Source organism: Opisthocomus hoazin, chromosome 6 (genome assembly GCF_030867145.1).
Source record: "Opisthocomus hoazin isolate bOpiHoa1 chromosome 6, bOpiHoa1.hap1, whole genome shotgun sequence".
Taxonomy (NCBI): Eukaryota; Metazoa; Chordata; class Aves; order Opisthocomiformes; family Opisthocomidae; genus Opisthocomus; species Opisthocomus hoazin.
Window position 1 is genome coordinate 60,452,400 of NC_134419.1, and position 13,553 is coordinate 60,465,952.

Consider the following 13,553-nt stretch of genomic DNA (forward strand, 5'->3'; position numbering starts at 1 on the left):
CAGGCTCCTGAAGGCCAGAGATTCCAAAAGAAGAGGGATGAGGCCCCCAAATCTTCATCACCAAGCCCAGAACTGAGCTCCCTCTGGTCCCAGTATGCCACAGCAACCCCATCACACTGAGGTTTCCACTTTGTCCCACTCCCTCTCAGTGGAGGCAAGCACTGAGCAGATGGTGGAGACCAGCTCCTTTGCTGTGTTGCCCCTCGACAGAGTGGAAGCAGTCCCACTGGAGAGGGCTTATGCCTGCAACACAGAGCAGCCACAGCTTGGTGCACAAGGTACATCCCTGATGGCAGAAGCATCCAGGACCCCGGCAGCTCCCTGGACAGGCAGCTCATACATCCCGCTGTCTGGCACCACCCTGGATATTTTGGGAGAGCACCCCTGTCCCTGTCAGGGCTTTGCCACCTCCACAGCACTTTGCAGCTCCCCGTCCCAGTCCTGTCTCAGCCCTGCTAATCACTCACACTCTGCTGTCAGCAAAGAAACTTGACAGGCAGCTGAGAAGCAGCGAGATTGGAGACATTCATTTCCTTGGGGCTTAGCCTTCAACTCAGTGCACTGAACTTAGTCTCAGCTCTCCAGCTGTCCCCACTCCCTCATTCCACTGGCGACATTCCTGGTTTAGCTTTAATGTCATCCTCCAAAGATCACGACTTTAAATCATGCAAATAAAAGAAATACTACTAATAATAGCAAACAAAGCTGTTTTTCACTTGGGAGTTTTCTTTTCTCTGCATTTTGAGTCTCTTATCACCTCTTTTCTCTGCAATTTTGTGAGCTAGAAATGCTTTTTCATGGGGTCTTGCATAATCACTCGGCTCTGGCAGCTGGGTAGCAACCTCTGGGAACCATGCTATTGAACTGGAGATTGGATGCATAGTAAATAAATCTGCTTTTGATAGTTCTTGTTATTACAGCTTGGTGTAAGACACTTATGTGGGTTTTCAGTGCGTGCATACATACACATGCACATGTACGTGTATACCCTGATTACACACCTCTCCGCTGAGCACTGTGTAAAATGCTGCCAGCTCAGTGCACAGTGCCCAGCCCACCCAGTCTGAGCAGGGTGGTTCTGGGATGGGGATTGATCCCAGGTGTCCTGAGCAGAGCAGAGCCCTGGGGGATGGCCAGCTGGGAGCCCCTCACATGCACTGCCGCAGGGGGCCAGTGTTAGTCCACCTTCTGGAAAGCCTCTATGGTTGGTGTCAAAAGGTGACCAAATAAAGAATTTTATGCTGAAGAGCTGGGAAGTTCCCTTCTGAGCGAGGGGAGATAGCCTGGGGCTGAGGGGAGATGGCTTGCAGGTTTCACAGGGAAAGCAGGAGTCACCAGCAAGTCAGAGGCACAGTCTACTTGGACCCTTGGCCCTCACCCACTGGAGGGTGATATAAATGCTGTAGAGGTCTGTGAGATCCCCATAAGTACATCAGATATATTCCCACGTCCAGTTTCTGTTTAAGATTGCCCTTGTGCCAGCAGCACGAACCTCTGTTTTCTTCCCCTGGCAGCACCCCCACGCCATCCCACACCACAGCGTGATGAGCTTTATTAACACCTGGATGAGAGCTCAACCCCAGCCATTGCCAGGCACAAGGCACAGCCTGTGTGAATGTCAGGCCTGGCCCCACGAGAAGCACAGTACCTCTCCATGCCTGCCAGCAGTGAGAAGGTCCCCAGGAGAGGCTATGAGCACAGAGGCTCTTCACCAGCCTCTCCGCTGGCTCAGCCTGTGGCACTGGGGCTGTGATGCCAAAGGCCTCTGGGGCTGGCTGTCCTGTGGGGGGAGAACCAAGGCAGTAGGCTGCCGAGCCTTGACCCCATCCCTGGCCGAGTGGAAATTGCCAGAAGAGCAGGGTGGTGTTCGGCATCATGTTGCACACTGTTTGATTGCAAAGCGTACATAACAGGTCAGCTATTGACTCGCGTTCACTGCAGCTCCGGGCTCTCCTTATCCCCCTTCGGATCCATGTGGTGTCTATCATGCTCCTCTTGTTCAGCCAGTAAAGCTTTACTGTTCCCTGCCATCGCCGCCTTGCAGAGGGATGCCTGCAGCCTGCCGGTTGCAGGGAGCAGCCGGGCTGGCAGTGCAGCAGTGGGGTCCTGCTGGCCCCTGCCGGGCATGCCCAGCATGGTCTGCAGCCCTACTCCAGGTCTGAAGACTCCAGAGGGCAAGATTTAGTGGTTACAGCTAAGGAGGAGGGGGGACACTTAAGATTTTCTATCCAGCTCTGCTGTTTATGTGGCTTCAGGCATCTAGTGCCATGTTTTTTCCCTGCCCCAGGAGAGGAGGGAGGTCTGCCAAGCTCACCTCAGGATGCTCTCGGTTCATTCAGATTGGTTTGGAAAGCTGTGGACCTCTGGTGCTACAAGGCAGAGAGATCCTCGTGACTGCAAGGAGATGTTTGTACCCAGTGAAACCACAGCTGCAATTCATTGGCATTTCCAATTAACTGGGTCAGTCTACCATCAGCCAGCTGTCATAAAAATCCTTTTCCTCTCCATGACAGGCAATCTGGTGGAAGGAGGGCACAGGGAGGCAGCACGGGCACCACTGCAAAGGCTCTGGGCAGCTGCCTGCTGGCTGCCTGTCCTTCAGTGGCCAAGGGAGAACGTTGGTGTTGGTCTGTCTCAGATGGATGCGTTGGTGGAAGGCCATCCCTCCTCCGCTGCTACCACTCAGAGAGGGAACCAAGGCTGCCAAGCCTGTGGTGATTATAGCTGAGGGCTTAGAGAAAGGAGGGGGGACAATAGCAGGAACAAATGTCTAGAGCATTGTGCAAGGCAGTTTGTGAACTGTTTTTACACAGTGGGCAGGGAGTGAGAGTAGCTGAGCAAGTCAAGCATGTTCCCATAGGTTTCTGCCAGAAAATGACTTGTGGTGTCCTACGCCCCATGATGGGAATCTCCGTTCGCCGCAGCCCTCTTGCAGCATCACCATTTTGCAGATGAAAGGCATGAGGTGCATGCTGCTCCCCCGCAGCCTTCCAAGGGTGGCCGCTCGGTACAGACACTGCACTGTGGCCTGGGTCACAGAAGCAAGGTCGCGGTGGCTGTGCCACAGCAAAATGACTCGAGCAAAGTTTGAGGAGGCAGAGATGAAGTTTAGGACTAACGTCACCATGAAACTCGAACACTGAAATAAAATCCTCTCAAATCAAACCATATATCACTGGAAGCAGCCTGTAAATGTGAGTCCTGGCTGGCAGCCAAAGTGCAAATGGCAGGCCTCTGTGCAAGTTAAGTGGCTTAATGTGCAGTGGGGACCACTGCTATTACGTGTCCCAGAACAGTCTGTGCCAGTGCCTAGGTTTTGCAGTGTTGGTTACAGGCTATTAAACCCCTCTAAGGTCATAAGTTCTCAGTCCTCTTCTGACTGCGTAAACTTATGCCTAAAAACCTCAACAAAACACACTTAAAATGGCTCACAGTTTCACTGAGGGTTTCATCTCCCCACTTGAACAGAGACAGAATGAGGAGAGACCTCTCAGCCAAGAAAAGTCAGGTTCATGTGAGGTTGATTTGTAGGAGCACTAGCCAAAAAAATCCTAAATGGAAGGAAGGAGCTGCTGAAGGACTGTTGGTACAAAGCATGTCTGAGGATACCCATCCTGCTCACTCCCTGCTCCCCTCCTGGGCACCGGAGTGAGAAGCACTAGTGCACTGGTGAACAGTGAATGAGGAAGACCTTGAGTTACCCCAGGCTAAGGGTCTCCTCAGGCAGGAGATAAGCACCCCCAGGAACGCTGATGTAGGCCCACTCAGAGGATGGAGGTTGGGCAATAGCTAAGGGAACATGGGAGGGAGACAGGAGGCTGAAATTGTTAACTTATTAATCTGCCTTTCCCAAATGGATTCTGTTCCTTCTTCAGCACCACCACCACCACCCATAAATTTACGTTTATTTTAAACCCTGAGGCTTGTTGCTCTCCAGAAAAGAAACATTGCTGTCAAGGGCACTTAGACAAAGTTATTCAGTGTCAGGGTAAGAACTCAGTGCAGTTTAATAAGAGCTCCAGAGTAACTGAGCCCGGCACGCGGTGCTGCCATGCTGGCAATGGGGACCCCTGCCACAGGAGGAGGCCGCAGTTTGCTGCACTGGGAGGTGCTGGGTCCGCTGAAGAGTGGTTGCTGGCAGTATTCAGAATTGCACTGTGGTGCTTGCTACATTTCTTCAAGGCTAAGTTCATGGTTCTAAGTGATTCTGAAAGATTCTTGTGTCTTCCTCTCATCTGTTTGCTTCTTGTGTAGTTTTCAAGCTTTCATGTTTGTTAAGAAACACTTGAAAAGCAATGCATCAATGTTAAAAAAAATAAGACAAAAATTGAAAAGGCACACAGATGGTTTGCACAACCTCAGGGCTCTTAAGGTGCTTTGGTGATTTCTGGAAGTGGAGGGTGCTCCTGGAGCTGGTAGCAATGCACCATGAGAGGGCACAGGGATCACCCAGGCCGTGCCCGACCACAGCGGGCAGGGCAGCGGGGAGCCCCGGCTGGGCCCTTCCCCAGCCTTCGGGTGACCTTCCACACTGGCGTGCTTCTGTTTCCCTCTTTGTGTCTCTCTTGAAAAGGAAGTTTTGACACACCACTGAGTCATGAGCCGTGGAAAACCCATAGTTTTGTCAAACACCCGCGGTGGAGCAGCAGGACAAGAGGAAACAGGAACACCCAAAGGCAGTGCCTGTGCTGCAAGGCAAAGACACATTTTGGGTCTGCACCATTCAGCACTGCCCCTTGGGATGTTCTGGAAGCCCTTCTTCAGCGGGCTTTTCCATTTTTCACATGGAAAACATGCTTTGCCTTCAAATCTTGTCAGCATTTCCTGCTGCAAAATCCCTGCCATCCACCACCTTGTAAGTGTTCAGAAAAATGATGTCTGCAGTTATTTACAAGAATTCGGGACCCATTTCATGAGCTCGGGCATTTGGCTGTCCTGGGAATATCCCAGTCTGAAATACAGACCAAGATCTTGTGCAAGAAAAGATGTTGCTGTGCCCTTAGACCAAGTCATCTCTAACCCCAGGACACATCAGTACAACACGTATTGGCCAGGTTCAGCTTTGCAGTCTCAGGCAGGTGAGAAGGGATCACAGCAGACAGGTTCGGCCAGTTGCCGCCTCCCCACAGGGCTGCCTGTGCATGAGCTGAAGGTGATTCACCCAGCCCCTTGCCCGCACCGCTGCCGGCTTTGCAGCCAGCGCAGCGAGGGGCAGGGGCTGCGGTGACTCGCTCGACACTGACTGCAGCACAAGGTGAGCTCACTGACCTGTGAACCTGTGGCCCCGCAGGCACCAGACGGCTGCGCTGCCCGCCGGGACTGTGCTGTTGCTCACACAGCCCTCCTGCCGGGACTGCAATGACCAGATGCGTCTGCCGACACCGCCTCTTGCCCGGCAGCAACAGGTGGGGATCAAATTGGTGACGCCCAGTAAGATGCACCATGTTCATGCGTAGAGGCATGTGGGGATGGGGTCCAGGCCAGTGCTCTCCCATCTTGGCCTTCAGACATGCCTAGGGCTGCCCCTCCCTCTCCAGAGGTGCTGTGTTCTGGAGAGACAAGCCAAGGATCCCCAAGCAGTTCAGTACAAAGAGGTCTGTGTACGTATGCACCCCACTCCCGTGTGAGGACACTTGTGTAACCCCGGTACTGTTCACACGGCACTGGCAACTGCAACACAGAAAGGCATTTCACTGAGGTTCTCAAGAAGAGAGGTACACATCTCCCCTGCTGTGGTCAGCCTGGGTCTGTAGGACCCTTGCGAATAGAGCTGTTCTCCTTGTTCCTGTGGTTGCACGTCAGCCTGGACGGTGCCCCAGCCGTACTAGTTGGAGCCTGGCAAAACCTGCAAGATGAGCAGCAGCCACAGCGGGGGGCTCAGCTGCAGGAGGTGGCAGGACTGGGGTGCCCTGGGAGCCCCACACCCTGCCAGAAACCTGCCTCTGTCTCGCCAAGAGCAAACATCGCCATCCTCACAAATGGTTAACCTGCTGGGAGCTGCGCAGCACTAATGACTTCACATGCATTTAATCAGCTTGGGCTTCCAGAGCTTCCTCCTCGGGAGCAGGAAAGGCCGTGCAGCCCGGCGCAAATGCTCCCAAAGCCGCTCCCCCCCTTACCAATCATTAATCACCACTGGGCCAGCAACACGAGCGAGCGGCAAGCAAGCAGGAGAACGCCAGGTCTCCAGAGCCCCCGCAGGAGCAGCTGGAAGCGGTGCTGACCGGTTCTCCGTGGTGGCACTCGCTCCCCGACCACCCTCCCCTGGGAGGCCCCAGTGGAGGTGGCCAGCCCTGCTCCAAGGAAGGTCACTCGGTCCTGGGTGCGGGACACTTTGCCTGCTGCTGGGAGCTGCTGGGCTGTGCGTGAGACACGGGCTGTGGAGAGGAGCTTCTGCCTGGTCAGCACCACAGTCTTCATCTCTTCGCCATGCGGCACAGGGCATTTTGGAGTGTCCTGGAGTACGCCTGCCGATTGCTGGGCATCTCCACTGCAGCAGGTAAGAGTCAGCTCTCTTTTACTTTGGCACTAAAAGGCACTGAGTGGGTGTCGGGACCCCTGAGCCGTCTCCCTGCCTTTCACCATGTGCAGGCACTGCCCCATCCTATGAGGGGGACATGGAAACTTCATCACTTTTGCTTTGGGACCCAGGGAGGGAGAGTGCTGGGTGCTGGCCTGGCTCTTTCCAAATGCTGTGGGAGGCACAGTGAAAGGAAGAGCCAGCACCCAGTATGGCAGAGGACAAGCTAAAGCACAAATGGAAAAGAAAACTAAATTTTGTTCTTCTAAAACAGACATGGGCACAGGCAAGATGTGAATGAGACTGAAAATCAAAATGCTCATGGCTGCGCAAAACTGCCAGGCTGCTGTGTGGGATGTGAAGATGAAGGAGGAGCAGCTTGCACTGTGTACAGTGAGTTGTCCTGTGCCAGGCAGGATGGAGAGGTCCCAGCCATGGTGCACAGCTACTGGCAAAGTGCTGCTCTGCCTCTCTAGCAACCCATCAAGGAGCAGGCTTAGGAAGCAGTTCAGGTTATAGCTGCAGTACAAACACCATAAATTCACCCACCTGGCTCGCTGCATCCGCTCACCCACTGCCAGGGGCTACTTTGGTGACACAGCTGAGCGTTTGGTTTCAGGTGAAATGCAGGTGTTTTGAGCTGGATGTCTCAGGCACAGCATCTCACCCAGGACTGTTCAGTGGTGAATAACCCTCCCACGTCTGGCATCTCCAGATGGCACATGTGGAAACAGCTAATGCCGAGGGCTCAGATGTTCAGTCTGGCACTGCTGCTGACTCACTGTTATGTGACAGGATAGGCAGCACTCCCTGACTCAGTTTCCCCATCAGTAAAGCAGAGATCAAAGTGCCTGATTTCCCTGAAGGCTGGAGGTGTGAACCAGAGGTTCCTGGTGAGAGGTGACTTGAGGTTGTGCCTGTGGTTCCTGTGTCAGACCCCCAGGAACTTCAGATTTGGACAATCCAGGGTAGGTCGCAGCAGGCCCTCCTATCTCCTCATTTGCTTTATCGACTGCAGACTGCCAGGAGAGACACTTTGCTCAAGTTAGGGGCAAAGTAGAAAGCACGCAGGTCAGTGGAAGAGAGCACAGGTCCCCAGAGCCCAGCTGGGATGCTGGAGGCTGTGCTCTGGAATGTGCGCTAAACTACCGATAATGGGCAGAGATCTGAGTCTCTGAGTTTACAAACTCCCAGTAGATAAGTGCACATGATGATGAGACTGCAACAGATAGGAGCTGGGACACAGCTTTAACCAGCAAATGCAGATCTCTTCCTTTATCCATTCCCATTCTGCTCGGCCCGTATGAGCCCCATGCTGGTCCTATTGTCACTTAAAGCTTCAAGGAAACTCGCAGAGACCTTCCTGGGAGAAAACATGAGCTTGTTGCCATGGGGAATCTAAAGCTACAACAGCAACATTGAAAGTAGCTTACAGTTTGGAAGTGTCTTAGTGAAATAATACAATCTATTTCTCTCCCGCTTGTTTTCATAATTTTGCATCATCTGCACCCTTTCTGTAGTTCTTCTCGAAACAAGCAGTGTAGTTGTCTCTCTGCTAAGCATCACAGAGCGTAGACAGCTGCACTACTGATCTCTATGCTTTTCCATTGCTCTGATGTTCCCAATATCACCTGACTTTCCCAAAAGGCCAGTGAAGAACTGGGGGTGCCTATATTTTATTCCTATACATGCCTCAATGGAGTAAGAAAACAGCCTGATGCAGTGTTTAGTGCCTGATGAGATGTGTGAGGTTTTTGCATGAAATGGAAACCATGCAGAAGAGAATCCCATGGGTTTTGTCTGAAAAAAAAAAACAACAAACAAACATGAAAGGAAGAGGAGAGTGCATCAGCCTCGCTAATCGATTCTGAGAAGGCCTGGCCAGGTCCTTAAGCTGCTTGCAAACACAGAAGATTACCCACCTAATATAAACCTCCCCTTCTCCCAGGATCTTGGAGTGTAATGTCTGTCTGCGATGGTGGGGCTACAGGGTTTCTTCAGTGTGAGAAATCACGCAGCCCAGCTACCAACTGAGCCTCAGGAAGAGTGATCCAACAGCCCTGCAGTTCAGTGCAGTGTTTGGGGCACCTCTGGAGTTAAGAGATTTTAGGCCTTGTGATTTCTGCATCTAGGGAGAGCGTCTTTACTTATTTCTTAATTCTCACGCTTTCAACCATATAATTCCTAATCATGTGCCTTTAGCCACATGGTTTGGATCAGATCCAAATCAAGGCAGCAACTAGTCCAAACAAACATCATGGAAACAAGTCCTTTGCTTCTTGCAGACTCTTCATCCAAACAGCTTTGCGGATAAAGCAGAAGCTGTGCAAAACAAGGCAACCTCCCCAACCAGAGCAGAGGCTCGAGCGTAACAGCCAAGCTGTTGAATTCTGCATTCATCCACAGGGAATGAATGGACAAGTGAATGAATTCTGCATTTGTAGGGAAAATCATAAAGAAGGCTTCTTGGTCACTAGGTAGCAAAGAACAATACTTTGCATGCAGGATTACACAGCTTACATAGCTTGACGGCCCTCTGATGGGACTGGTTTCCCCACGCCTCTGCTCGGGGCTGGAGATGCAGCCTCCATTGTGGAGCGTGTCATGTGGGCCCCATGCATTCCCCTGGCTGGCAGGGGCCAGCAGCTGCAGGTGACACAGGGAGCCTGCACAGAGGCCTAATTCAGCCTGGACAGGAGAGCTGTGTGCTCAGGTACAGACCCTCAGCATTGGCCCACCTCATGGGCTTGGTGGACACTGGACTGCATCCCCCTTTGGGAGCCTTGTACCCTTCTCCAGCTGGGATAAACCACAGCTCAGGTAAGTGAAGCCAACCAGCACCTCAAGCCTTGGCCAGCATGCACTGAGCAGGACCAACAGTAAACTTCCTGAGCACCAGTGGATGGGCAGGAACTGCTTGGTGAGATGCAGAGAGATCACGCGTGGACAGGTGTGCAGTGTCTGCCTAGGGCAATGCCCTGGCCATGAGACCTGGGCTTCACACAGCCCCATGCCACTGGCACTTGTGCACCCTGTTGGTCATGGACCAACCAACTTGCTGTAGCTAGTGTGAGGAACTTTGGTTTTGCACCATTTTGGAAACAGTCTTGTGGGGAATCGAAGGATGTTGAAGTAAATTTTCCATCCTCTGAAGCTATTGGCCCCCAATGGCCAGTCCAGGGAAGATTTTAGCCTCGCTAATACTCTTAATCGCCCTTAAACTGACTCCCTGGTGTGCTGTGCTGGCCGGGGCACTGAGGAGATGTTCATTCCATGTTTTTAATCTGCCTGCTCCCGTTATGTTTTTCTGTTTGGCTAGCAAAGGATCTTGATGCCATGGCTACAGCCCTTTGTGAAGGCAGCCGGCACGGTTCCCCTGCCCTGCTGCTGCCCTGCAGCCGCACGTTGGGTGCAGCAGGCCTGGGCACGCAGGGAGGGCAGGGCAGAGAGGCCGGCAGGCACTGGGCGCCTGGGCAGAGAGGTCCCCAGAGTGGGAGTGGGTAGAGGTGGATGGGGCAACCGGAGGGAAGTCCCTGCGGCAGCAGTGATGGAGCTGCATGGCAGGGGGTGGAAGGGACACAGGACACCCCTGCTCTCCTCCCCCCGCTGTCCAAGGCCAGCTGGTATCCCCAGGGCACCTCTCCCCAGCCCACGCAGTGGCGAGGCTGCTATGACAGGGGAGCAGCTGGGATGGGTTTCTGGGCTGTGTGTCAAGGCCAGCGTTCAGCTCTGACCCCCCTGGGCTGGTGTGTCAGTATGAATCACTGGTGTTGGCAGTCGTAGCATGCTGCACACCACGGGAGGAGCAGCCTCGCCAGCCCCTGGGGAAACCGGTACATAGATCCTGGGAGCTGGTGGGGCACTGGAGAGTCGGGAACCAGTCCTGCAGTCATCATCTTTCCTGCCTTCTCTTTCTAGTGCTGATCGGTGTGGGTGTAGAAACTCTGCAGCGAGGACAGTTCAAAAGCCTGGCTTTCTATCTGCTGTGAGTATTTTTGCCCTTGGAATCAGAGTCGGTGGGGGTGATACATCCAACCCCTCTATCATATGTAGCACCAGGTGAGACTGCAACAGCAGCAGGGAGCAGTGTCCGAGGATTTGGGCAATTCAGATCTCCACCTCTAAGTTTCGGATAAGAAAGCTGTTTCTGTTAGAGAAAGTGATGATACTGCAGGCTCACGGAGGCCAGAGGTGACACTGGCTGCGAGCTGACCCACGGGGGTGTTCAGACCCCAGCACACAGACTCTGCTGTGAACCGGGTAGTAAATCCTAGCCTTCTGTGCCCCTTCTGCCACCCAGAGAGCATACTTTAGCCTGGCCCTGACCCCTGACAGCTCCGCCTTTCAGTTTTTCAGGGGTTGCAGTTACTGTCTGTGAAGGATTCTTCTTTCTCAGTTTGTGCCTGGAGATGTGCTTCACGTGAGTAGACCCTGTCCGGTTTTCTCAAGGCTTGGTGGGACCTCCATTAAGGCAATTTGCCCCTTGCAGGCAACACCAGACCTAGCTCAGCTGCAAGTGCCAAACCAAAGGCGCTGCCCCTACTGTCATGGCAAGTGCACTCAGACAGTGAGGAGGTAAGTGGGGCCATGTCCATAGACAGTTAAGCCCATGTTTTAACCCAAGCTTGTGCTATAATTTGCTGAGCATCAGCATGAAAAACCCTGGTCTGCAGCATCTGCTTAACACACAGTATGAAGCCCCACAATGGACTGGGGTTGAAGGAAGAGCCAAATCCCCAGGGTGAGCTGCAGCTCCCTCCCAGAGACAGCACAGAAGTTGGAGTTAGAATGTAGAAAATCCTTATGTACTTCTCAGAGGCTGAGAACTTCTGCTTTTAGCATAAACTCAAAAGCCCTGACAGCTTAAAGGCAATGCCTTACTCCAGCTAACAGGCACTCAACTAGTTGCCAGGAAGGCAAACGCACCAAGGAGAGATGGCCTGAGATGCTTACCTCTGGCAGATGTATCCCCGAGCCTCTTCACTCAGGCTTTGCTTACCTTCCCTCACCAACACAGTGCTTTCCTGGCAAGCCAGAGTGAGGATCTGAACCTTTAGATGGGTGATTCTTAAGTCGAAATCTTCTTGCCATGTGCTTGGTGCCCCATTCCACAAGGACCGCTGTTTCTCTCCCCAGATATGAGCCCGACTCCCTGGTACAGGCCTGCTGCAAGCGAGCTAGACAGCCAGGGAGCTTCCAGAAATTCCTGGGGTACATGCTGCTGTCAGTGGCTTGCTTCCTGCATCCCATCCTTGTCTGGCATGTCACCATCCCTGGTGAGGAGCCCGTGCTGGGGTGGGGAGTAGTGCAGATGGAAGAGGAGCATGGTCTGTTGGGGGCCAGAGAGGGTGGGGGTGTGTGGGGCACGAATCAGTTGCGGGGACCACTGAGCTAGCTGGACCAGGCACTGCTTGGTGAGCACTTCACTTTGCCCCAATGCTCAGCCAACATGACCTTCTCCCCAGGGTCCATGCTGGTGCTCACTGCCTTGGCCTACTTCTTGCTGAGCAAGAGGAGGAAGAGCTCAGCACACAAAGAGACGCATCCCCAGGTGGGACAGTACGTGGACCCTTCAGCCATGATGACAGCCCCAACCGTCGCTGGTGACACTGAGCAGACCTACACCTTTGATGGGGCCCAGAGGGAGCAGCACCGCTCGCTGCTGGGCCACATGAAGAGCATCCTCAAGGGCAGCAAGGACTGGACCCCAACCCTGGTAGCTCCTGCACAACCAGTGGCCCCGCCAGCCCCACGTAAGCAAGTGCACTTCCAGGAGAAGGTGGTACAGATCATCCCCTCTGTCAGCGAGAGCTTGGAAGAGATGGAGAGCGAGGCTGATGAGACCACATCGGACACAACACCCATCCTCAACCCACCTGATGCCCCCATCATCCTTGCTCCCCTCAGCTCCACGGGCCTCTTTTGAGACCTCAGCAGGAACAAGGACAAGCCAGACCTGCTACCCCTGCTGCTGGCATCTCTCCCTGCTGCTCTAGCAGCTGAGGGGCCCCCAGAGGTGGCCCTCCTTTCCCTCCCTGCCTCCAGGGTGACAACTGTGTCACCCCGTTTTCGAGAGGATGCCTGCACTACATGGTCCCATACCTTGTGACAGGGCCAGTAGTGGTCCCCAGCCCTGCAGCGTCATGCCCAGGGGACTAGTGGTTGTTCAGCCAGGGTAGTGCCAGAATAGTAAGGTTTCTGCTTCCATGGCCTCACATGTGGGTCACTCTTCTGTTACGGCACGACACATCACAGCAGCTGCTCCTGCCTGACATCACAGCTGTGGTACATGCCTTCCATGAGGCAGCAGCAGGCAGGATGAGGGGAGACCACCATTCCCCCAGAACAGCCCCTGCTGCAGGCAGTTGTCTCCCTCCTGCCCTCGCTGCATGTAGAAGCGCTCAGGGCTGAGACGCATCCAGCGCAGGGCACCACAAACTGCAGGTTCCCTCACAGCACCTGCACAGTCTGCAGCAGGCCCAGGGTATCCAAAATGTCATTTTGAAGGTGGGCTGAGACCAAGCACACCCCTGAGGCTAGCGTCTGCCAAGTGCCTCCCCTCCTTGAGACATGTTCTGAGCCCAGCAGGGAAATCACCTCTGACCTTGTGGACACCTACACAGGAGAAGGGAGGACCCTGGGGCTTCCTGGTGTCCCCTGCCCAGACAGTCTGCTTGAGTTAGAATAACTCTGGGATGACATAGCAGCTCAGGTCATGAGGTTCAGCATCGCATTAGCACATCAGACCATGTGTAACTCCCTACATGTGTTAATTATGGGCCCCAGAAGGCAAAGGCAATAATAAAGTTACAGTGCTGTCCCACCAGTCCCCTCCATGCCAGTTGTTCCCTGAACCCCTCACCTCTGGCTTAATCCCACCATATATTCATTCTGCCCTTTGAGGATTTTTCACCTACAATCAGGCATTTCTCCTCTGCAACTCATGCCCTTGGCTCGCTCCCACCTGAGAACTAAGACTTTCTGTTTCTAGATGGCAAATGCCATCTGTGCCTGCAGACACCATCACTAAGAC

At 53.6% G+C, this 13,553-nt stretch overlaps 1 protein-coding gene across 1 annotated transcript; it reads left to right on the forward strand.

Moving 5' to 3' along the window:
- The first annotated feature begins 6,429 nt into the window (after positions 1 to 6,429).
- On the forward strand, positions 6,430 to 12,446 carry TMEM72 (transmembrane protein 72). The gene is made up of 5 exons (XM_009935656.2): positions 6,430 to 6,499; positions 10,439 to 10,505; positions 10,869 to 10,940; positions 11,657 to 11,796; positions 11,986 to 12,446. Exons 1-5 carry the CDS (start codon positions 6,430 to 6,432, stop codon positions 12,444 to 12,446), a joined length of 810 nt encoding a protein of 269 aa, XP_009933958.1.
- Positions 12,447 to 13,553: the final 1,107 nt, after the last annotated feature.

Excerpts from the sequence above, each read along its gene's own strand:
- TMEM72 (XM_009935656.2), top strand. The coding sequence starts at position 6,430 with ATGCGGCACAGGGCATTTTGGAGTGTCCTGGAGTACGCCTGCCGATTG. Across the intron at positions 6,500-10,438 it reads GGGCATCTCCACTGCAGCAG|TGCTGATCGGTGTGGGTGTA; the intron begins GTAAGAGTCAGC and ends TTCTCTTTCTAG. Across the intron at positions 10,941-11,656 it reads TGCCTGGAGATGTGCTTCAC|ATATGAGCCCGACTCCCTGG; the intron begins GTGAGTAGACCC and ends TTCTCTCCCCAG.